Below are 24,300 nucleotides of genomic sequence, written 5' to 3'. Positions count from 1 at the left end.
GTTTCTCTTCCTCTTTGCATCTTTCAGATGTTGATTCATACAAGGCAAGGCATGTAGTAGGGCCCCCAAAATACTTTTTTGATGAATACATTGAGGATGAATCCTTAACTTTGTAACCTACTAATTTTTCTAATTGGAAAAATTAGTAATGTCTTTAGAAAGACTCTCTGAGATTGAATTAAATGACAACCTGTCAACTTTGAGCCAGGAGGAGTTAAAAGAGAAAAGTAGAAGCTAACTTGATGCTGTCTCCAGGTTAAAACCGGAAATAAAAGGCAGTTCAAAGCTTTGAGAAGAAGTTTGACTGCCTACAACACTGGCTTTTGAATTGATTTTGGAAACTACATATCGTAAGGGTATTCAGGATTAGTAAATTCTCCATATAAAGTTTGCTTTATAAAGTTTGCTCTTTACTGGGAAAAACTAAATTATTTGACTGCAGGGATTTTAGGCTGCAAGGTCCCAGGGAACTGAAGTCAGAATCCATGTGGGGAGAAGATGGAGGGAAGCTGTCCTAATCCCCTACCTGGAAGGACAAAGTCTAGGTGTGCTAGTGTCTGCAGAGTCCCTGGAATGTAGAACACCATAACAAATTTTAGTTTCTTCTATAGGCCAATAAGGAAAGACAGAAATAATTATCAAATGTAAGTTCTAAATAGGATGAGATATTTAAGGGCAGTTAACATTGATATCTTCCCTTATTTGATTTTAATGTTATAATTGAAATTTATGAGTACATAGTTCAGCTAGGTATGAATTCAAAGTTTCATTTTTAAAAGAGTACTTTTTTTTTTCCTTTCATTTTTGTCTAATTCACATTTAAACAAGTAGTGACATGACCCAGCAGCCTTTGTGGAAAAATAAGAATAAAATGTTGAAATTTCAGAACAAACTCCAACTGGTTCATTGACTCTGTTTCACCATGGAAAAATCACTTAACTACCCAGTGTCAGTTTACCCATCTGTGAAATGAGAAGGATAATATTTTCTTACGGGGATGTTTTGAAAATTATTTTGCAAATGCAGTGGATGAAATTGTTGCAAGCATCACTGCTCTTTTTCCACTTTAAAGAAGCAGACAGTATTATTTATGTACCAGTTGATAGTCAAATTGTCATCTGGGATGAACTATGTGTATTTATTAGCAGTTATGTGCTTTTTATTACTTACAGGATCCCCTACTCTCCTAGATTGCTCAGTTTATGCATTATGTCAATAACTGGGCACCTAAGCAAATCTTAAAAACGTTCTGAGCTTCATATTTATGAGCTGCTAATCTGATATCTTTGGTAATTACTCCTTCCTTCTGTTTTAGCTCATGTTTTCTCTGATGTGGTTTTTCACCTCACCTCACTTCACAAGATTGATAGTTCTCCATGTTTCCCTGCTAGAGGTCACCTCTGAGCTGAAGGCAAAACACATCCCATTCTGGCTCCTGTTGACTTTGAAGTCAACTATCAAAGAGTTTATTCCAGACATTGCCTAACCTCAATTTAAAAACTCCACCCTAAAGATTACAGGGAGATACCCTGGGGAGTTGCCATAGTGACTCTAAGAGGTTGGCACTGAGGAGACAAAGCTACTGATAGCAGATTTTTATACTTGATAGGCTTAATTATATAACGTGGTCATGAACTTCTGTGCTTGTGTCATTTAGGTCTGGAAAGAAATTTTCCCCTTCAGGCTCTTCTCTCTCTTATGGTGCCAATCAACGGGCTTCTTGGTAATAAGATTCTTTATGCCAACAGCTCCAGCATAACCTCAGGTGGTGCTTGTAGTAATGACAGAATCATTGCAAAACTAAAGAAGAAAAGGAAAATATATTTCATGGGTGTGATTAAGTTATCATAATGTTCTTGCATATGTAAATTATGCTTGACTTAATAAACTACCTTGCTTCCATAATAGTATTTTAACCTGGCTTTAGAAAGTCATTTTTTTACCCATGTTGATAATTGTTATCAGACTTTGCAGAGTTCATCTCCAGATCATCTTGCTGCAGTGAAATTTACATATTATGTTGCTTGTGCAAGAATTTTGTTTTAACTTTAGAAGTGCTTTTACTAAGTAATGTTATTACATGAATTACTTTAATAAATTAGTATAACACTTAGGAAGATAGAATTGATTGCATTCTAATGATATCCAAATTGACAATGGTCATTTATAGATACATTTTTCCTTGATTTATAAAATAAATATATATTCATTGGAAAAAACATCAGGAAACTACAGAAAGGAACAAAAAAGAATATTGTCTCTATCTCCTGGGCTAGAGTAATCACTTTAAGATTTTGATGGATATTCTATAAGATGAACACTTTTTGAAGAATACTTACATTATTTTCTCCAGCACATTTTGTATTTCTCAAAACAGCTACGTCTACAAGAAACCCTGGTGAAATAGGATTCTTTTTTTATTTCTTCTATCAGAAATTGAATCTAAAGTTCTAGTATTCATATTTTATAGGCTTTATTCAAGATTATAAAAGCTACAAGGAAACTATTTTACCTGTTTCTTCTGCTGCTTTTAAAGAGTTTAATTCATCCAAAATTATTATCTTCAAAGATAACCAGGTCTAGCACCATATAATTAATGCAAGGCCAAGGGAAATTAATGATAATCATGTTACTATTTAAATATAAATCTTCATGTGTGCCTAGGAGGAGAAGAAGCTTTTCTGGAGCATGTGAGGGAATATAAAGGAATCCTAATGGTATGTCAAATTGTCGTCTTCTGATTAAGGGTTTTCAATTATGTTTTGCCTTTTTGTAATATATAGTTTTGCTGTTGTTTGGTTGTTTTAAATTTTACTTGGAATGAGGAGTTAAGTCCATATAGCTCTTGGAAAGTTAATCATTTTAGAACTTTCTTTTAATCAACCTTTTCTTTAATCCCCTTTTAGGCAGCCAAGGACAGTTTCCACTCACACAGAACGTAACAGTTGTTGAAGGTGGAACTGCAATTTTGACCTGCAGGGTTGATCAAAATGATAACACCTCCCTCCAGTGGTCAAATCCAGCTCAACAGACTCTGTACTTTGATGACAAGAAAGGTGAATACATTTTCTTTTAAATGTTTTAATCATATTCTAAAATATCCTAATTATAATGAATTTATTTTTCTGAGATCATTCAAATTATTCCTTTTGATTACCAAACTGCTGCTGCTTGTATTTAAACATGTTAAATATTAAATACTTTAGTTTGTAAGTCATAAACACTAAAGATAACCTGTGTCAACTTTTTAATAAAATAAACAGTTCTAATTCTGTTTCAAAAATAGCTTTATGCCTTCTCTTAACAATTATCTTCTCTCAAGATATCACATGATTTTGTTTTCTTGTAGATGCCTTTCGTATAGATTGAATATTTTTTCCCTCACTCCTGGCAATAGGATATATTATTTTTATTACTCTTAGTTAAAATATTTGGAAGACATTTTATGATTTTGGAAAGTTCTGTGCTTTCTCATGAATTCAGTTTGAAAGTAAGACTTACAGAAATGATTCCAATAATAAGTTTAAGTTACTCCATGTTTCCAAAATAAACTGAAATTAAGTAAGAAGCTGTATTTACAAGTTGAGTTGGACTTTAGTGATTAACTGGGCTTTCTAATTGGATGATAGATTTTGATTAAACATTTTTAGAGAACTAAGGCAATTTATGTTATATAATTCAAGCAAACAACTAAAAATGTATACTGAATTTCTAAGCCGTCATCCATTGTTATAAACATTGGGAGAAAATGAGTTCATAAACTGTAGTGAAAATATGGAGCTGTTGCTTTAGGTAAGTTTAAATTATATAGGATATAAATATCTGTATAATAGCTATTCAGCATGGTCTTAATTCTGTGGCCTAATTAGTTGACACATAAACTTAACTATGACAGAGGGTTAGGAATGCTAGCATTTGTTGTTCTGGCTAGCTCCCTCCCTCCTTCCTTCCCTCCTTCGCTTCCTTCCTTCCTTCTCATTCCTCTATGTCGGTACAAAAATTAAAGCTCAGGGATACAGAACTCTGGTGAGAACTGACTTGCTAAACCCAAAGCTTCTCAACCTCAGCTGTATTTTACAATCATTCAAGATGCAATGAAAACACTGTGATACTGCATATGCCTGAAAGATTCTGTTTGGAAAGCTCCTGAGAACAACTGGGAGCATAATGTGAGATAGAAATAAGAACAGAGCTGTGGATAAAGCTGTTAACAGTAGCAGCCACCTGTAGAAGCTGGTGCAATCAGTGACACAGACAACCCTTTCGTTTTCTCTATTGTTCTCCTGAGCAGTTGTCACTTGCACAACACGTACGGGTTACTCTAGTCATGCTAACTCACGCTAAGCTTCTGCACTTAGACTCTGGCACAATTTAGCACGTTTGTTTGCTCGAGATAAGCCTTAGGATTGAGGAGGGCTAGGCAGGTAAATGCAGACAAAAAGACAGTATGGGAAAATTGTGATATGAAATCTTTAAAAAAAATGCTTTTATTTTCAAACCCTTGCATTTGAGGGACATCACTGTCAAGGATCCCTTCCACTACATGACAAGGAACCAAACCAGGGACATGTGAAGGAACAAACATGTTAGTTTGCCATTTATGAAAGGTTTCTTTATTCAATGCTTTTCGTTATTCTGTTGCAACTGATTATTAGAACCACAATAGAATTAGAAAAAGTCTAATATCAAAAATAGAAACCTGTTATACTATACACACACAAACACACACACACACAGACTAGCTTTTTACAGCATAACTCTAACCTGTTAAGGCAATAAGGAAAGAAAAAATGAAATAAAGCAAATGCATGCTTCAACAATTCATATGATCAGATATATCTAGTATTTTGTAGCAGTGTAAAGATACAGAGATATTGCTAAATATCCCAGATATAGCATGATGGGTTTTTCTCACCATGATTATCCTTCAGAAGAGAGAGGCTTTCTGGAAACAAATTCTTTACAAATCTAGTATTTTATTTGAAAATAAAAGCATTTTATTTTAAGGATTTCATATCACAATTTTCCCCATACTGTCTTTTTGTCTGCATTTACCTGCCTAGCCCTCCTCAATCTTAAGGCTTATCTCGAGCAAACAAATGTGCTAAATTGTGCCAGAGTCTAAGTGCAGAAGCTTAGCGTGAGTTAGCATGACTAGAGTAACTCTTATGTGTTGTGCAAGTTGACAACTGCTCAGGAGAACAATAGAGAAAACGAAAGGGTTGTCTGTGTCACTGATTGCACCAGCTTCTACAGGTGGCTGCTACTGTTAACAGCTTTATCCATAGCTCTGTTCTTATTTCTATCTCACATTGTGTTGCCAGTTGCTCTCAGGAGCTTTCCAAACAGAATCTTTCAGGCATATGCAGTATCACAGTGTTTTCATTGCATCTTAAATGATTGTAAAATACAGCCGAGGTTGAGAAGCTTTGGGTTTAGCAAGTCAGTTCTCACCAGAGCTCTGTACCCCTGAACTTTAATTTTTGTACCGACATAGAGTAATGAGAAGGAAGGAAGGAGGGAGGGAGGGAAGGAGGGAGCGAGCTAGCCAGAACAACAAAACAGGTGCTTCTCATTGATATTACTGTTGCCACTAGGAGTCCCAAAAGGCATTCTGAGTAGCCTTTCATGCTCTCTGGAGACCCAGGTCTCTGAGGGTTCTGGCTATAAGGGCTGAACAAGTATCTCAGGATGGTGGCCCATTGGTTCAACTAGAACTGGAAAAGCCTTTGTTGTTTACTTGGAACAAAAGAAAAGCATGCTGTGAGTAGGCAGTTGATGATCAGCTAAAGGAGACTTAAGCGGAACCCCTTTTCTTAGGAGTTTCTCTCAAGGAGGTTAAACGTGAATATTCAGGAATTTCTTCACAAGGGAGATAGGTGTCTGGGGGTAATTGGCTAAAGTGAAGCTAATATTGTAATATTTTTTATTCAGGTGAAATAAAGAGGAGGGCAGTGAATTCAGGCTTTTGCTACCTTGAGCACATCTAATGTGATCAGTAGCTTTCTCCATTTACAACTGGAGAAATTGAGAGTCAAACACTCAAGGAAAATTTGTCCACAGATGTTCAGCGAATGACTGGTAATGAAGGGATTGGAATCCAGGTTGGCCTATGTTAGTTTTAACTAGAATGCCCCTGAGAACAAAGGTGTCCGGGCACCAGGTCACTTTAAATATAACCCAAGTGGCCTCTGCCTTTGATCTTGGCAGCTGCCTTTTAGTTAAAGAGCATCAGTTATTTTCAAACTGTTGAAGGTGTACATACAGTAAGACAGAGGGATACATTATAGTCAGCACTGCTCAATAGAACTTTCTGTGATGATGGCAATGTCCTATATCTGCAAAACAGTTCTGTAGCCAGCAGTCATGTGTGGATACTTAAGTTAATTTTAAAATAATTAAAAATTTGTTATTTTAGTCACACTATCCATATTTCAAGTACTCAAAAGCCATGTGTGGTTACTGTTTTGGAAAGCACAGTTCTAGATGATGACTCACTCTTTAGATGCCAAAATAGACCTTGTCCAATTCCAGCCTTGGCTGTAGAATATGCATTTTCCAACGGAGAAAACCCCAAGTCATCATTAAAATGTATCAAATATTCAATAAATGAAATTTTACTGTTTAAATTTCACAGATTTAATGGCGACATTGTAGCCTAGGAGACAGGGAGTCAGATCTGACTTCTAATTCTGCTTCTGACACCAACTGGCAGAGAAATAAAAGGGGCTCATCAATATCCCACCAAATCAGATGTTCTAGTCTTTGGATCAGAATTGCATTTTTAACAATTTCTCTATCTACTTTGTTGTTTGCACCTGAAAACCAGATATCATTAACCTATGAAGTAGATATTGAATTACAGCTCCATTTCATTTCTGCATAGTTTTTGTATGAAGACTTCTTCTATAACACTTAAGAAACTGCAAATCTAAATAGAAAATAAAAATCAAGAGGAAGATTTACAGGTTCTTATGGGTCAGAGGGACCTAGAGCAAATGTAGCCACTTGTTATGGCCCTCTTCTCTTTCTTTTTACACAGATTTTACCGTATCTGTTATAACTAGTAGGTAAGCACTTGGGATAGAGTGGGTATAGGGAGACAGGGAGAGTAGGGAGTCGAGTTCACTGAAACACCACATGAATGCTGTGTGGTATTTGGCAATAGAAGTTTTAAAAAAATCAATTAGGTCATTGTGTTTGTTTCTCAGCCGGTGTGGGAAAAAACAGTTGAAGTAGTACAATCTGATCACTTAATGCTCAGGAAAGAACACTTCAATTCCTTCCTATTATTGACAGAAAATACTTTGTACAAACATCTCCAGGAGTGCATAGTATATGCATTTAACAGACGTATCTCTGTGTGCTTGTATGTGTTTTTGTATAAAAATGTAAAATACATAATGTTTTGTGATGCTACTACTTTATAGTAGTTTTGCTTTTTTGCATTATGCTTCAATGATTCTCAAGAATTTCTTGAAGGAAATTTTATTCCTGAAGGAACGAAAATAAAATTTTATTAAGGGCATAGCCAAAAAAAAAAAAAAAACCGCTGGTGTTAATTATCCAATTATTATGCTGATAATTTTACATTAATACTGGGGATGATGGGAGAGGAGGAACATGAATAATGTGTCCTAGGACAAGCAGTGATAAAGAGAAGAAAAATGAGATGAACCTGAAATGGAGGTACAAGTTCTCTTGGCTTCATGCCAGCCAGTGCCACCTGACAGTTTCTTTCTCCACAACTAGTCTCAATCAATGTGACAGTCTTTAAAATAGTAAAGATTAACTCAGTAAAGCAGGTGTTAAAGTGGTCAATATTACCCTTCTTTCTGCTTTCTTAAAAAAATAAATCATGTATAGGTTACACTAAAGGTGTGAAATAAGTGATGACAACTTACTCCATACTCTATAATTTTTAAATAACTTCAACATGGTTACCTTTTCTCATTGTGATTCACAACAACCCTGTATGGTCGATATTCCCATTTTGTACATGAAGAAACCGAGGTTTGCAAGTTTGAATGACTTGAGTAGTAAGTGACAAAATGATGATGAGACCCAAGTTTTCTTAAGACAAGCCTAATTCACTTCATGCTATACCATTCTGATAAGGACTTCATTTTATTGCTTTTTGGATTTTTTTTTTTTTTTTTACATTTCTTGTGGAAAGTATCACTTCTTTTCGGTCTTTACTCCAAAGTTGCCATCTCAATGATAAATCTCCTGAACACATCTCATATTTTAATAATTTCATTTTTATTGTAATAACAGATTTGCTAGCAAATGCATCCATATTAAATGAGTAGGAATCAGGTTCCCATTAGGAAATAAATGATACACTCGAGTTAATGAAGTATGAACACACTATTTACAGGTGTACAGGCATAATTAAGGAAACATATCAAGATGATGCAGCACCCAGGAGCTAGCAGGAGTGGGAAACCATCCTTGCCCCTGAAAGGGTGACAGAAAGAACTAAAGCTAAGTTTTGGAAGAAGACTTCTGGTTAGAAGCTGAGACTGGTTAGGAAGAAGGACGTGTGGAAATATGTAAATTGACTTCTTTTTCCTCTTACCTTTTGATCTCTTATCAATGACTTCCATGGGCTGAGCCCAAATGGAAACCATAGGTCAAGGAATCCTAGGTAGTTTAGTCTCCCAGGGAAAATAGCAGGGAAGATAATGGATCTGGAATGATAAGCAGAAAGCAACCAGCACAACTTACCAAGCATAAATAGATATTTCTCCTTGTCTAATTTTCAGTAAAGATAATTTCTATCAAAAACCTTGTGTCACTCTATGTTCACAACTACCTTCCATTGAATTGCTTCTTTTTGGGAGAAATAAGTTGCAACAATGCAGCACCTTTCCAAAACAGATTACTTTTTTTCAATGTTATATTCCTCAAATTTAACATACATGTTAAACTGTGTGCTATTATATTTCTTAAAGAAATAACTTGCTTTTACTTAATGTGCTAATGATAAAGCCATTATTATAAATTCTTACTAAGCATAAGCAAAATTTTCAGTTGTACATTATATGATTACTACCTTTATCTCTTTATGCTAGTTTAAAGTCCAGCAACTTTAGGAAAAACATAAAGATAATCATGTACACTATAAACTGTATTCATTATGTGGTATCTATAACAGTGTCAGGATTTGGAACTTTGACATTCAAAGCTACAAATATGTGTCTGAACATGATCAGCAAATTTTAGTGTTTGAACATTTTAGAATTCAGCATTACTTGCATACTTGATATTATATTTTAGAGAGGCTAGGTTTCACTAATATTACTACTTTTTACAATATTTTTTGTATTTTTTTGGCCGTGCTGCGCAGCTTGTGGGATCTTAGTCCCCGGACCAGGGATTGAACTCACTCCCTCAGCAGTGAAAGTGCAGAGTCCTAACCACTGGACCGCCAGGGAATTCCCTGTAGTGTTGTAATTTAAAAATAAAAACAAAGGGCTTCCCTGGTGGCACAGTGGTTGAGAGTCCGCCTGCCGATGCAGGGGACACAGGTTTGTGCCAGGTCCGGGAAGATCCCACATGCCGCGGAGTGGCTGGACCCGTGAGCCATGACCGCTGAGCCTGTGCGTCCGGAGCCTGTGCTCCACACGGGAGAGGCCACAACAGTGAGAGGCCCACGTACCGCAAAAATAAAACAAAAAATAAAAACAAAATTTATTGCAAATAAATCAAATACCTCTGTGAAAATGACCAAATTCTTGAATTAAGTCCTTTTAGTTATTGCACGTTGCTGTTCACTAGCGTTTTTTGTTTTTTAGCAAAACTCCATATAGAGAAAATTTATTTCTATAACATGAAGCTATTTTATTCTACTTTCTGATCATTAACTTATATATTTATTCAGTCTTTCATTCAGTAAATATTTGGTGACCATTTACTGTGTTATAGACACTGCACTAGGTGGTTTGCAGTTATTGTAGCTCATTGATTTTTGAAGGGTCTATTCTGTGTTCAATAGAGCTACTTGAAAGGCAGCTTGTCCTGATTAAAATTTGATTTCTTTTATCTTCCAATCATATATGTTTCTGGATACATATTTTATAAATATGTTTGTATGTTGGTAAGACATACAGAGTCAGCACATAATCAGCAATTATTTCAATGATTTTAAGCCATCTGGAGAATACCACATTTTATGGTCATGGCAGTAGAAGTGAGATGATGGCTAGAGTCAGACTGGGTGGATGGTCAACACCATTGTGCCATCTATTTCCATCTCCCAAAACAATAAAAAAAAAAAAAAAAAGTAAGCAATGACCAACTAGCTTCTGGGTAATTGCCTTGATATCTTTTGTGATACTTCATATCCTCAGTTTTGGGAATTAATAGTCATTAAAGATAACAGGCATCACTAAGTAAATGTTCTTAATATATAAATATCTAAGCATATTTGATATTTAAAAGATTTCCAAGTCATAATTTCAGTTCAATTCTGTGAATATTAGTGAAATATTGCTATGTCCCAGGAATTATGCTGGGCATTGGGGCCCCTAAAATAAATAAAACATGAATTTTGCCCTTAAGTGGCAAGTTATCATATATCATCTATACATTGGAATGGTGGAGGGTATAGAGGAACAGTATTGGATCAGGCATTTTACAGGTAGATAAATGTAATTCTACTTGTTGCATAATAAGCCTCATTGTAGAGGATACAACATGCCCAAATAATTGATAAAAATATCCTACATGAGTCTAGGAAAAACCCTGACTTGAAAATATACATGACCATAAAGCAGAAACTAACACACCAGTGTAAAGCAATTATATTCCAATAAAGATGTTAAAAAAAAAAAAAAGAAAATATACATGACCGAAAACATACCTTTACTGATAAAATTATTTTTTAAAGAAAAAATTGTAAATAAACTATTATGTGCTATTTGTCTAATATATGGAGTAACAGTGTACTGTACAGGGACCTGATTTTCTTGTGACATACTGATATGGTCTCTATGTTGAATAACCTTTTAATCAGGATCAGCAGAGACACCATGGAGAATTTAAGATATTCTAACATTTTTTAAGTAAGTTTCAAAATAGCATTAGCATTATAGGTCCTTAGTAAGTATAAGAAAATCTTAACAGTATCAAAAAATACTGTCTATAATGTATAAGTTTAATTCTATTTAAAATTACATAATTTTGATTCGTACCAATATAATTCTATTTTAGATAACAGTGTTTAAAGTTTTACTATTTAATTTTTTAGTGTGTTTTTCTCATTTTGTATTTTTTAAAAATATTTTACGTCAGACCTTGAGAGAGTCATATCCCCCTATGGTGAATTTATATTGTAGAAATGGTGCTAATTTTTTTGTTTGAGGCTAATGAAAACTTAGCCCTAGAACACTGACATAAATGTCATTCTACTCCAAAACTTAGAGTCCACTGCATTTCTCTGTTCTAGTTTTAAATTCCCAGGAGAGAGAAATAAATTGGTTCAGCTTATACTAGATGCCTCTACTGTGCTTTAAGGTATAACTAGAGGTGTGTGGCCATTGAGTCCAGCAATCACTATAATTTACATCCTCTATATTCAACGAAGGCCCTGCTCAATAGGCTCAAATATAGAATCTAGGCAGAATATTCTTCTGTCTTGATAGAATATGTTTTATGAAAATAATTATAGCATTAAGTACAAAATGAATAAGAAACCTCATTTAAATATTATTACTTGGGTACCCCTAATAAGTGCAGCCTCTCTTTAATCCCAAGGAGCTTTTTTTATAAGTAACTTGGAAATATTGGTCTAAGTACCAAAAAAGGAGGAATAAAAACACATATGGTCATTCATGAATGGTAATACTAATTAAAATACTATTAAACTATTAATTTGTTATGGTTAAAAATTTAATGAGTATGATCTTTTCAATTCACTTGGCTTTCTTCAATTATTTTAGTTATTTCCTATATTTATAAATACTGAGTGTTTCTCTTCCTCCATGCCTCTTCAGATGACATTTCTCCACTATTCAGACAAAATAATACAATTTAGAAATACCTTTTCCTGAATAAATATTTTTAATGTTTTGTTTTATATTGTGTGAGCATGAAGAGTTATAACTTAAAGTACTCTGCTTTCCTTAATTTATTATTTCTTTAGCCCCAGCAGGCTCTTGTGAGTGATCCTTGGAAACAGCAGTAAATGAGCATTTTGTAGCACTGTGAAATGTAGGAGGCAGTGTTATTTTAGTACTGAAGTGTGGGTGTTTGTAAGAATTAAGTCTTCTGGTTTTATGACTATTTATGTTGAGACTAGTAAGTGGACTCAAGTACAAATGGGAAATGGGGTAGGGGGAATGCTGAGTGATTGGTCTGTAATATTCATTTTAACATTTTAGAAAGAATGGTTGTAGTTTAGAAAGAAGGATAGTAGTATGAATATAGATGTAACACGTTGTGTTTGGACTCTCAAAATCCTTTCATATATGTATAGCTCACCTGTTTTTTAATGCTGAAAATTGCATGGTATGAGATTGAATGGGCTATTTCCTAAATCTTGAATTATGATAAAAATATCTTCTAGGGACCAGTAACTGTGTTCTCCTATGGAGATGATAATTGGTTATTAGTCGCATATTTCTTTGTAACTTAAAATCCTACCTCCTAAACACTTGCAAACATTATAGATGGGTTGGTTGGTTGAGGTTTACAGGCTTGCTAGTCAGGGCAGCTACATTTGGATCCCAGTTTCACTATGGATTTGTATGTGGTATTGAAACAACCTTGACCAATTACATAAACCAATCACAGTTCCAGCTTGTAGGCCTCTTGAGGCCAATGGGTTGTAAAGGGCTACATGCTGCTGTGTCCAGGTGTACAGGCTGAAACTCTTCTCAGAGTTTGTTTTGTGTTTTTTGAAATGTTTGAAAATTGATACTGCAACATCAAACAAAATGTAAAGAAAAACAAAGGTCTGCCATTGAAGTCTTAAGCAGTTTCTATCTAACAGGAAGTTGACATCTTTAATACTACCTTTAGCCTGAAAGTGGCTGTGAATGGGTGAATACCTGAAATAGACCGTTTAGTTACTGGAACATAAAGCAGAGACCCTGTATTTAAATGGTAATATTTAGCTTCACCATTTCCTAGGTGCTGTAACTATGTTGAAGGTAAAATGCAATGAAGGTTTCTAATTTGGAGGCTGGGTTGCTACCCTCAAGGCTTTGGGGAAAAGAACGCGAGTTAGGATGAGAGAATTTAGGAGGAAAAATAAAGTTCGCTCCCTGCCCTTCTTGCCTCCCTTCTGTTTAATTTTTTTTTATTGAAGTATAGTTGATTTGCAATATTATATTAGTTTCAGGTATACAGCATAGTGATTGAATATTTTTATAGATTATACTCCATTTAAAGTCATAAAATATTGGCTATATTCCCTGTACTGTACAATATGTCCTTGTAGCTTATTTATTTTACACATAATAGTTTGTGCCTCTGCCTCACTTCTTTTTATGTTGAGTGTGAGTCCCTATGGTGTGAGATTTTCATAAAGAGATGTTAAGGCTCTCTCACCTGAAGAGCTACCACTGAGTCCATGTGACAAAGAGTGGCACAGAGCAGGAATGAAAACCAGTCCAGGTGCCCCAACACTTGGCTGACTGAACTGATTTCTTTGCTCCCTTCTATATACTGATTGGTATCTAGCAAATCAAAATGTACATTTCTATTTTGTTTATTACCTCCCTACTAGTTCTAATAGTGTTTTGAACTTCTTTGGGGGTTTCTCATTGTTCTAGCCTGCATTGTCTACAAATAACTGTGCTTCTGCCTTTTCAATAGCTACAGCTCTACTTTTGTTTGCCTCCTTAGCATATCAGCTATAGTATACATCTTTTTAAAATTAGAGAAATAAAAGAAAAAGAATCAGTACTTGAACAGCTATGGGAAAGGAGGCTTTGGGTATAGAGGGATGAAAGGAAGATAAAAATGATTTTAGCAGCTAAGATGTGATGCGATGATAACCTGGACCAAAAAGAGAGCTAAGGAAATAGAAAAAATATATTTGAAAGGTATTCAAACAAGGAATTGACTAGGCTTGGTCAACCAAAGATTAATTTCTAGTCTTCAAGCCAGGAGGAAAGGAGTCTAATTTTGAGTAGCCACACAATTGATTATATTATTAGTCTACCACCATCTATTTATGTCAGAGGAGTTGTGACAAAGAAAGTTAATTTTAATTCTCAGTTTCTAAGGGATTCTTAGATTATAGATTCAAAATAAATTAATATATATCCATTTACGATATCTTTACAGTTTGACACTGCATGTACCTTAAGAGTAATTAAGATTCCGCCATTCATTCAATAACACTTACTGAGCTACTTTTTGCCAGGAGTTATTGTAGGCTTTCTGAATATAGCAGTGGACAAAACAGTCAAAACTCCACCCTTGTGCAACTTACTTTCAAGTAGGAGGAAAATGACCATAAGTAAAATAATTAAGTACATATGTATTGATAGTTTGTCCAAGGGTGATGAATTCTATGGAGAAAAAAATTTATGAAAAGGAAGAGAGGAAGTGCCGTTTTAAATAAGGTATGAGGGAAAGCCTCATTAAGGAAGTGACATGGAAGCAAACACCCAAAAAAAGAATAAAGAGCTAGTTAGACATGCAACTGTCTCTGGGGACAGAGAGCAAAGCAGAGGAGTGGCCTGAAATGGATGCTCTCTGGGTTTTTTTGAAGAAGAGCTCAGTCAGTATGTGCAGATCAGAGTGAAAGCATAGAAGAGAAGAGATGAGGGCTGAAAGATAAGGATGTGGTGAGTGTGAGCAAGTGGGACCTTGTCGGCCATTGAAGGATTCTGGCTTTTTCTCTGATTAAAATGAGAAACTATTGGAGGGTGCTGAGCAGAGCTGTGAGGTGATCTTATGAACATTTTAACAGTATCACTCTGGCTATTATGGGGAGTACAAACTGTGGTTGGTGATGGGGGATGGGATCAGAAGTGAAGAGACCAGTTAGGAAACTATTGCAAATAAACCAGGCAAAATATGAAGCTGGTTTGGACCAGAAAGATCGCAATGAACATGATGAAAATAAGTGGACTTCTGTGTGTATTTTGAAAGTATTTTGACTAGCTGATGGCCACAATGTGGGGTGGAAGAGTGAAAGAGGAGTCACGTATGACTTAAAGGCTTTTGGTTTGAACACCTAAAGTAATGAATTTGAAAAGGAGATGGGCAAGATTGCAGGGGCTGGGGGTGGTGACTATTTTGGGGTAGGTTCTGATTTGGCCTTGTTACATTTGTGCTTATTTGTGCTACACATAGGAGAGGTTATATAATAAGCAATTGGGCATTTGAGTCTGGAATCCAGGGACTGATTCAAGTTGAAGATCTTAAACATCGAGTAGGCACATGCCATCAGACTGGATGAGTGGTCTAGGGAAGAGTGGTCCAAGAAATGAACCCTGGAATCTACCACTAACAACAGGTTAAGGAGGTGAGAAGGAAACAACATTTGAATCATGAATTTGAATACTCTTTTCTTTTTTTTTTTTTTGAGTTTACAAGACAACTTTCCATATATTATGGCATTTGGCCTATGGAATAATTCTGAAAAGCATGTAGTGATAGAACTGAAAGTTGGTTAATATTTTCTCTGCAATTTAATATTTGCAAACATTCCAACTTTGATTTGTTTCCTTTGATGCTTATGTACATTATCGTACATATCCAGAAGATAAATTTGATGCTATTGTGGTTCTCTGCATACACCATGTTTCTTCACACTTATAAGTGTTTTACGTAAGGTTCTTTATCCTAAGTGTGTCCTTCCCTGTCTTATTCACCCTCAAAATCTTGTATAGCCAGGCAAGAAAACGTTGTCCTCTTTCCTAAGGAGACATCAAGGTTAGGGAGAGGAGGTTCAGACATCAGTGACCCTGCTAGGGAAATGGCATCTACTAGAAGGCCATGGGGGTGGCAGGAGATTAATCCCACATTTGCCCTGGCCATCCACGGAAGCTTCTAAGAACACCTCCAACTTATTATGGGAATGAACCATCCACTTCCTATTCTTCTGTTAAGTTTTCTTCTATCACTGAAGAAAACAAAGTGAGAACAAGAACAACCATAGCAAAGCAAAATATTCCCTAAATCCTAATCTTCCCTTAGCCTAATCCAGTTTTCCTACAGGAACTAGAAAGGAGAGCTGTTTGTTTTTGTTGCATGAAGAGGAAGTTAGAGTGTGCTTCCTGCAACTTTCAGAGCAAGGTTCCAGGTGGGGAGCTACAGTAGTGACCACAACAAACTAACCTCTTTCATGGAGCCCAGTTAGTACTTGTCAGATACTCTGTGGTGAGGGCCATTTATTTTCCCTAAATCAAGCACAAGTCATACTTTTGTAAAGTGTAATAAAAATGGATTATTATAAAATGAAATAGTAAAACACACATAATGAAAGTCCAAACTTTTTATTATGACATTTCATAAACATAGCATATGAAAACAGAATTATAAAATTGTATGTATGCATTGAGTAAGGGTGTATTGAGACTAGTACAGAGAATTACTATTATACTTGTAATTTTTTTTGTTACTCTGTAATCAACACAAAACAAAAAGTTATGAAATAAATAGTAATTGTTCATGTTAACAACGTAGGCACACACTTTGAGTGAACATCATATATATCAATTATTTAAATATTTTAATGTGACATGTGCTTCCTTATTATTAATTTACCTAATCTTCTTTGATTGACTATAGCATTTTTTGCAGGGAATAATGTATAATCTAAACTATTTCCATGCTTTATATTAATAGTAGTCAGAGTAGAGAAATGAATCTCAGACAATATGTTGGCAGGAGTGGAAGAAGAGATTTTGAAGCAATTTCAGCAGTCTTAAGATAGTCATTTTAAACTTTTATCCAAAATGAGACAAATTTTGCTGTATTTTCAAAATTCATCATCAGTTCTTTATTAGCAGCCAGTTCCAGTATTTATCCTGTAACTTTATAGTTAACTACATTTTTGACAAAAGATATTGCTTCAGGATCTATGAATACCTATATGTGGATCATTTTTGTTGGAATATACAATTCAAAATATCTTATTAATATTGTAAGATAGTCTGTGATAACTTTTCTGCAAATGAGCAATATCAAGAATATTATCATATTTTACTGATAATTATACTTAATTTATGGATCATGTCATAAATAATTGTAGAAAATCTGTTCTTTTAAGCTTTTAACTTTTGCTTTGCCCTTTGACCTTACCTGCCACTGCAAAACATGTTACATTTCTTCCTTGTTAGTATTAAGATGATCAAAACACCAAATATATTAGACAAATAAAGAAGGCTGGCTGTCTAAATCACATATATAAAAGTTGGGAATGGGCTGGTTTCTTATCTTGCAGAAACAAGAGCTTTTGTGTTGTTCAAACATTCTCGACAGAAATTCTCACATCTATAACTCTTGTGTCTCAGTGTGCAGTAGAGTTGCTTATAATCGACTTCTATCTTATCATATAAAAAAGAGAATAAGTTTGCATTTAATGCATTAGCTTTAACATAATTCACAAATTTGACCACACTTCAAAGAAAGCTGGTATTCAGCTGATTTTTTAAATTGTGTAGCAAGACTTGGTTTTTTTTTGTTTGTTTGTTTTTAATGAAAGGAGTACATTAGTTCACGGTCTGCATTAGCTCCTTAATCACAGTGCTCCAAAATGTTTCCCTGCCATTGTAGCTTGCCAGTCTACTTCTACAGAAAACTTAAGCCACAAAACAAATTTGTTGACAGAGATCACACACTTGGAGGTCGTGGCAATGTCAAATTGCTGTAAAAGTTTCTAAGCGTTTATTCTCAGCTTCTGTAGTTATCTCTTTGCTGTTAAGTAATAAACAGTTTGTAACTGGAACTTTGAGAAGCACTGTTGTGTATGAAATGGAGATGACACCTACTTTGCAGAGGTGTGGTTAGGATTACCAATAATTTTGGAATAGTGCCTATCAAACAGTAGGCAGTTGATTGAAAAGAACTATTAAATTGCATTATACAATAATATACCCCATTTTAAGCAAAGCTGCAGTTGCAGAAAGGGGTAAATAAAATGCTTTATCTGAACTTAAAAATGTGAATAATCTTATGGAGAAATGTATTTGTCTATCTATACCTATGAGTCTTCATGTAGATATACAGAGATATAGATAAATTATTATGAGTGTCTCCAGTAAGAAAAACTAACAAACTGCTAGAGAATGGTGACAGCACAGGCAGAGTAATTGTACCAAATTAGAGAGATCAGAAGAAACTCAAAACAGAAGATGGATTTTAGGACTGGCTTAAAAAGATGGTAGAACAAGTTGCTGCAGTTTAAGACCGGGCTGAAAGCTTTCTATGCATTTGCTGTTACACTCCTCTCCTGCCACATTTTTCTCCACGTAGGATATACTGGGGAAATTGTGGATAGTCTATTTTAGCTGAGAGTGTTTGAAAAGCATTAACTCATAGAGTACTCACAATGGAGGTATTGTTATGTGCATTTTACGTATAAAGATACTGAAGCAGAGACAAGTTTAGTAACTTGCTTAAATTTGAAATGTGGGCAGTGGTACAAGGACATAATCCTAGGCAGTGTGACCTCACTTACAGCCTGTGCTACCCACAGGTTCCTGGGGAATAAGTGGGAGCTGAGAATGGAAAGGTTAGAGTGAATTTACACAGGGAAAATAATGGGCAGGGAGTGTTTCCAACACAACTCAAGGTAGTCTCACGGTACACAAGGTAAGCTCTGACGGGTGGCTGAGAGAAGGAGGTATAACTGTCCTGTGCGCTGGGAGGGTCAAGATGGCACTGCCGTGCATGAGGAAGCAGAGCTACAAGCTGGGTGGTGGGGAACTAAGAATGAAAGCAGGGTGGAGTCTCATTTCCTGCCTTGGTTAGGTCTAAAAAGTATATGAAGGTAAAAATCAATTGTAAGTTTAAATTGTTTGAAGTGCCTAAAATCATCCCTGAATGTGAGAAACTAGACTATCTGAGGAACGAGCAGCTCTGCATCCCTCATATCACATTTCTGCTCTGGGATATTTGCTTGCTGAGTGGGTATTTGCTTCCCATGTGGAGCAAGGCCAAGTAATTCAATTGAGAGGCAGTAAGGACCCGAACCAGGAAGCAGGAAAGGAAAAGAAAATGCAACTGTGAGTAACACTGAGAACTTTGAATTTACACTGGCAATTAATTGGACAAATATATAAGTTAGGGGGAGTCATGGGTGAGAGACAATAATAATCAATGATAACTTAGGTCTCAAACTTCTGTGTATGTGATGCCCTAAACAGAAATAGGGACTTTAGGAGAAGTTGAATATGAGAAGAAAGAGTTAAATTGATGAGAATAGGGAGAATAATGAATGTTTTTGAAAACTTTTAAAAGAAAGAGTAATTTGTATTGAAAATTATAATTTGCATACATAAATGTATTTTTTAAAAATAAGTTTATTTATTTATTGGCTGTGTTGGGTCTTCGCTGCTGTGCGCGGGCTTTCTCAGTTGTGGCGAGCGGGGGCTACTCTTCATTGTGGTGCATGGGCTTCTCACTGTGGTGGCTTCTCTTGTTTCAGAGCATGGGCTCTCGACCCTTGGGCTTTAGTAGTGGTGGCTCGCGGGCTCTAGAGCACAGGCTCAGTAGTTGTGGTGCACGGGCTGAGTTGCTCTGCGGCATCTGGGATCTTCCCGGGCCAGGGCTCGAACCCGTGTCCCCTGCATTGGCAGGCGGATTCTTAACCACTGTGCCACCAGGGAAGACCTGAATGTATTATTATATAAACTGAAGTATGTTTGATTTGGGTGTTTAAGAACAATATAAAACTAATAATCATTTAAAGTGAAATTACCGTGAGAATACACGGTAAAATCACAGCAGAAAACACATGGCACCATCAAAAGCTTCAAGTTAAAAGGATTTAATAATGAAAGTACTATTATAAAGGTGTAAGGCTTAAGGCAACCAACAAAAAGCCAATGACTCAGGGACCAAAAATGAGAAGCTAGTACTATCCCTAAGCCTGAAATGGCATGAGACCTTAACTGTAACCAAAACGTGCAGCCACTACCAGAGCCAAAGGAAATGCCCTACTCCTCCCCTGCAGTCTCCTGCCATTGACTTTCTTTGTCTAAACCTAACTCTAAGCCTGAACACAGAGGTTGAGGACTGAGTGTGGGGGAAATGCGTTCCAGAGGGGTCAGCTGCTCAGCCTGTATAGAGTACAAAAGATGAAAATGGTGAAATCAGACACAACCACAATAAGTAATAAAATCATTCACTGAGCAATCTTGAAAAGGATTATCTGTAGGATTTGTAATATATATTCTATTAATGCTTATTAAATTAACTTTATCTTTTTTAAAGTCACTATTTGCAGTTACTTTGAAGTACTAGGTCAGGTATTAAAGCTTATTTTCAATGCTATAAATACTTTTTTAGATGTTTTCTTTACTGGCAAGAAAACTGCATTAAATTCAAATGATTTAGAGTATTAACTATTTTAATTAATAATTGCTGTGTTTCACAGTCCTAGTAATAAATCTTTGGAAGTTAAATAATAAAGCTAAGAGATTAGTTTTGTAATTGTATCAAGACAGTATAATTACTGACCTTTGTATTATCACATACTTTTATAAAAAATCAGCATAATTAAAAACAACTCATTCTGATATGACTCATTTATTATAAAATTTCCAAGTACATTATCAATCACTTATACAGTATCAGTGAGTTAATCATGGCATATGTGTAATTATTGGCAAGGCTGACTATTTACTTTTTGTGTAAAGTTGCCCCATGTACTATTTCATGAACCAATACATTTAGAATTATTACTTTACACTTTACTTCTGTTAAAATAATGACACATCGCATGTTCACATTTTACTCATTTAAATAACAATAATGAAATTAATGGTCTTCCTGATTGTAGGTTTTTTATAGTATTTTTCTAAATACTTTTTGTATCACTTATTCTTTCATGGTTAGCATACATGGATAGAATAGGGATTGTATCAATAGGCGGAAATTGTTAAGGGAAAGTGTGAAATACTTCCTCTTTCTATTCATTGCAAGATGAAAAGATTCCCCCTACAGTTACCATATGATAGTGGAGAAATGAAGGATAGGGGGCAGAAAAAAAGAAATACTTCCCTTTGAATTGAACCATGGGGAATTTCTGGAAGATTTACAACCATATTGGCTCATTGATTACTCAGACGGCAAAAAGATACTCTCAGTGTGTGCTCCTTTATTCTAATGAAAAAGACTATTAAACCACCTCAAAATATATGCTGAAAGTTTTATTTTTGTTAAATGGAGAGTTCTGTTTAACCTGTTTGGAGAATTGGACCTCTTCTTGAAAATGAGCAACCACTTTTAAAGAAGTATCACTGCAATTACAGATCAAGTAGAAGTTAGAATTGACATAGTGTTGTTATATTCTGATTGCAAGATAAATGTAGTCAGGAACTGTTGAGTTCTTTGTGGTCCAGAGATTATGCAGAAAATTATAATTTCACTAAGTTACCCCAATTGACCCCAAAATGGAAGGTCACATAAGCAGGCTAGAAACTGCTTCAAGGATTCTGAAAAGCACCATTAATACTGCCTCTTTCAATGACCTTAAAGCGAGAGTATTAAAGAAATCATAGCAGGTTTCATTGAGATCATTCTCTTTATTGAATAAAATTGAACATTTAAGTAAATGAATGATCATTTTTGGACAACCTAATATGAAAATATATGACCATAAAAACTTGATAGCCCTCCAGCAGTGCTTGTGGAAATTGCAATCTCTTACAAATGTTATAGTGTCTGGTAACTCAGTAGAAAATTATAATGGCTGTCTAAATTCTAGGACATTTCATTTCTAGAACATTTCATAAAATATGCATTTTTATTACTTTTTCAGGTGGATGCAATAATGTGTATATACCGCATTGTGTAGTGGGCTATGTAGCTTCATAGAAATACTATATTTTCTCTAGCATCAACTACTTCGACCAGAAAATTATAAAACTCTTTAGAAATTCAAGTGATTCTCAGTAAATTAAGCACTGGGGAAATTATTTTATTTATAGAAAGTTTAATTATTTTCAACCCATTTTATCACTTTAGGAATTCTTTTTTTTTTTTTTTTTTTTTTTTTTTTTATTGTAAAGGAGTCAGTCCAGAGGCTACTAAAGGGACAGTTGATCAGAGAGGTTCACTTGAAATGCTTCACAAAGAAAGTCTTCCTGAGGCTTATTTTAATATAAGTGTTTAGAAAGAATAGTGAATGCTTTTGTGCTGTATTTTCCCCGAATATATTTAACCATATAAAGAAATCTCTATACATTTCTACTGGAAATTTTATAGCATTTAAGCACTAACCATCTATAAAAGCTCTACTTTATTAAGAAAACAAAAGACTAAAAATAGTGTTGCTATGATTGTCAAAGATTTCTTAAAGGCAAAATATCATGGATTTAGTATTTATTTACACTTTTGCATTTGACTCTGTTTAGAATAAGAAAATTTTATTATATACTCACAAACCTTTTAATGTTCATAAATGTTACACTACTTGTCCTTAAGAATCGTAAGTCTAGGAAAAGCAGGCTAAACAAATACTACCCTATATGCAAATCAAAGATTTCCATGGGGCTTTTAATTGGTTAGAGTTTTTAATTACATGGCTTTAAGAAAACTGGCTCTCACACAGCCAAAAAATATACAAGTTAAAAATCATCAATTAATGTGATGGACCTGGGTATAAACAGAAAAATCCACTTTCTGCTTCTTAATCACATTTCATATTGTGGCTTTGTGTTATTTTAAAATATTAGAGTTTTCTTTCTGAACCACTCTGTGTTCACCAAGTAAATATTTTTCTGGGAATAATGATATGTAATTTTTCTCATCAGTAGTTATTCCTTGTTCAGTCCTATGATCGTGTCCTGAGTTTGGCTTGTAGTTCCAGCCCCTGAAGCAATAGAACGTGATGAATCTACTGGACACAGGGAGAAGAATGCTTACAATAGTGGCCTCATTTGCAGGGTTGGATACTACTTGCTCAGTTGTCCCCATTCCTTTTAGGGGAAAAGAAGGTTGGCCTTGGGTGGATAGTAATGGAATTAACATTCACAGACTTTTTCTGCATATCACACACAATATTGAGTTTTCACAAACAACAGCTTATTTTTAATCTCCTCAACTTGAGAATACAGAGACACAGGGCAGTTAAGTAAGTTGTTAATAGTGACAGAACTCATAATTGGCACAGCTGGAATCTAACCATATTAGCCGAAAAATTAAAATGAGCTAGTTGGATACGCATGCAATGGGTAGGTGTGTGAGAGAGTTCTAACACACAAGAATGATATGTGTGAATGTGTAAATCACAGGTGTGATGGCCTCTTGATCCCACTGAGATGATGCAAATTAAAATTAAAGATATATTTAACTTCCTCAAACCTGCAGTGGACCAAAAGAAAAAAAAGAAAAAGAAAAGAAAAGAAAAAGAGAAAAGAAAAGCTTTACTCTGCCTACAGCCCTAGTAGTTTTGTTAGAGTTGCTTTTTCTTTTTTCCTCATATACTTGTGATTAATGTGTTGAAAGACATTTTGATAGCTTTTAAAAAGCTACACTTTAAAAATTGAAATGTGTAAGAGAACAGTTTCTGCTTCATTTTTTTCCCCCCTGACTTGTTGGCCTTATCCTGTTAATCATTGTTTACTCTGAGCTGTAGGGAAATAATCAAAGATTGCCTAAAGTAGAGATCACAGGGACATTTTTCATTTTAGAAACTTCAAGAAGCTGTGCCAGGTACTGTGAACCTGTAGGCAAAGCAGAGCCACGAAAACTAAGTGTGAATTCTGAATGAATTTTGCTTTCCCTGTACATCAAGTGTCTTTTAGAGAATTGTAATGTGTTTTGTTTGTTTTGATTGTTGTTTTTTTCTAAGGAACCTCATGCACTTTACCTTTTACTACTTTTCTTAGTAAAGGAATTTGCAATTTGATTCCTGAGGAGAATTGTGGAGACCTTGTTTGTAGCTACAGCAAGTATCATATATATATATAGATCCCTTGCTTATAAAAGACAGAGTATAGACTGATTTTAATATAGTGTATTCTCTCTGGCATCAAATTCTAACTAGTGAATTTTCCCTTTAATTAGGTCTTTCCATGTTATTCCTTTTATTTCTACTGAATGTCATCATATTTCTAGTTAAATCCTGGCTATAGAGCACTGCATGTGTTTAAAAACCCTCAATGA

General features: G+C 35.0%; 1 protein-coding gene across 1 annotated transcript in view; it reads left to right on the top strand.

Moving 5' to 3' along the window:
* Nucleotides 1–24,300, top strand: part of CADM2 (cell adhesion molecule 2) — a 1,092,768-nt gene that overhangs the window by 846,260 nt on the left and 222,208 nt on the right. The window contains 1 exon segment of the mRNA XM_032631668.1: nt 2,907–3,056. Within this exon segment, the coding sequence (XP_032487559.1) occupies nt 2,907–3,056 (150 nt within the window).

Source organism: Phocoena sinus, chromosome 4 (assembly GCF_008692025.1).
Source record: "Phocoena sinus isolate mPhoSin1 chromosome 4, mPhoSin1.pri, whole genome shotgun sequence".
NCBI lineage: Eukaryota > Metazoa > Chordata > Mammalia > Artiodactyla > Phocoenidae > Phocoena > Phocoena sinus.
This window is presented reverse-complemented; position numbering and strand designations above follow the sequence as displayed.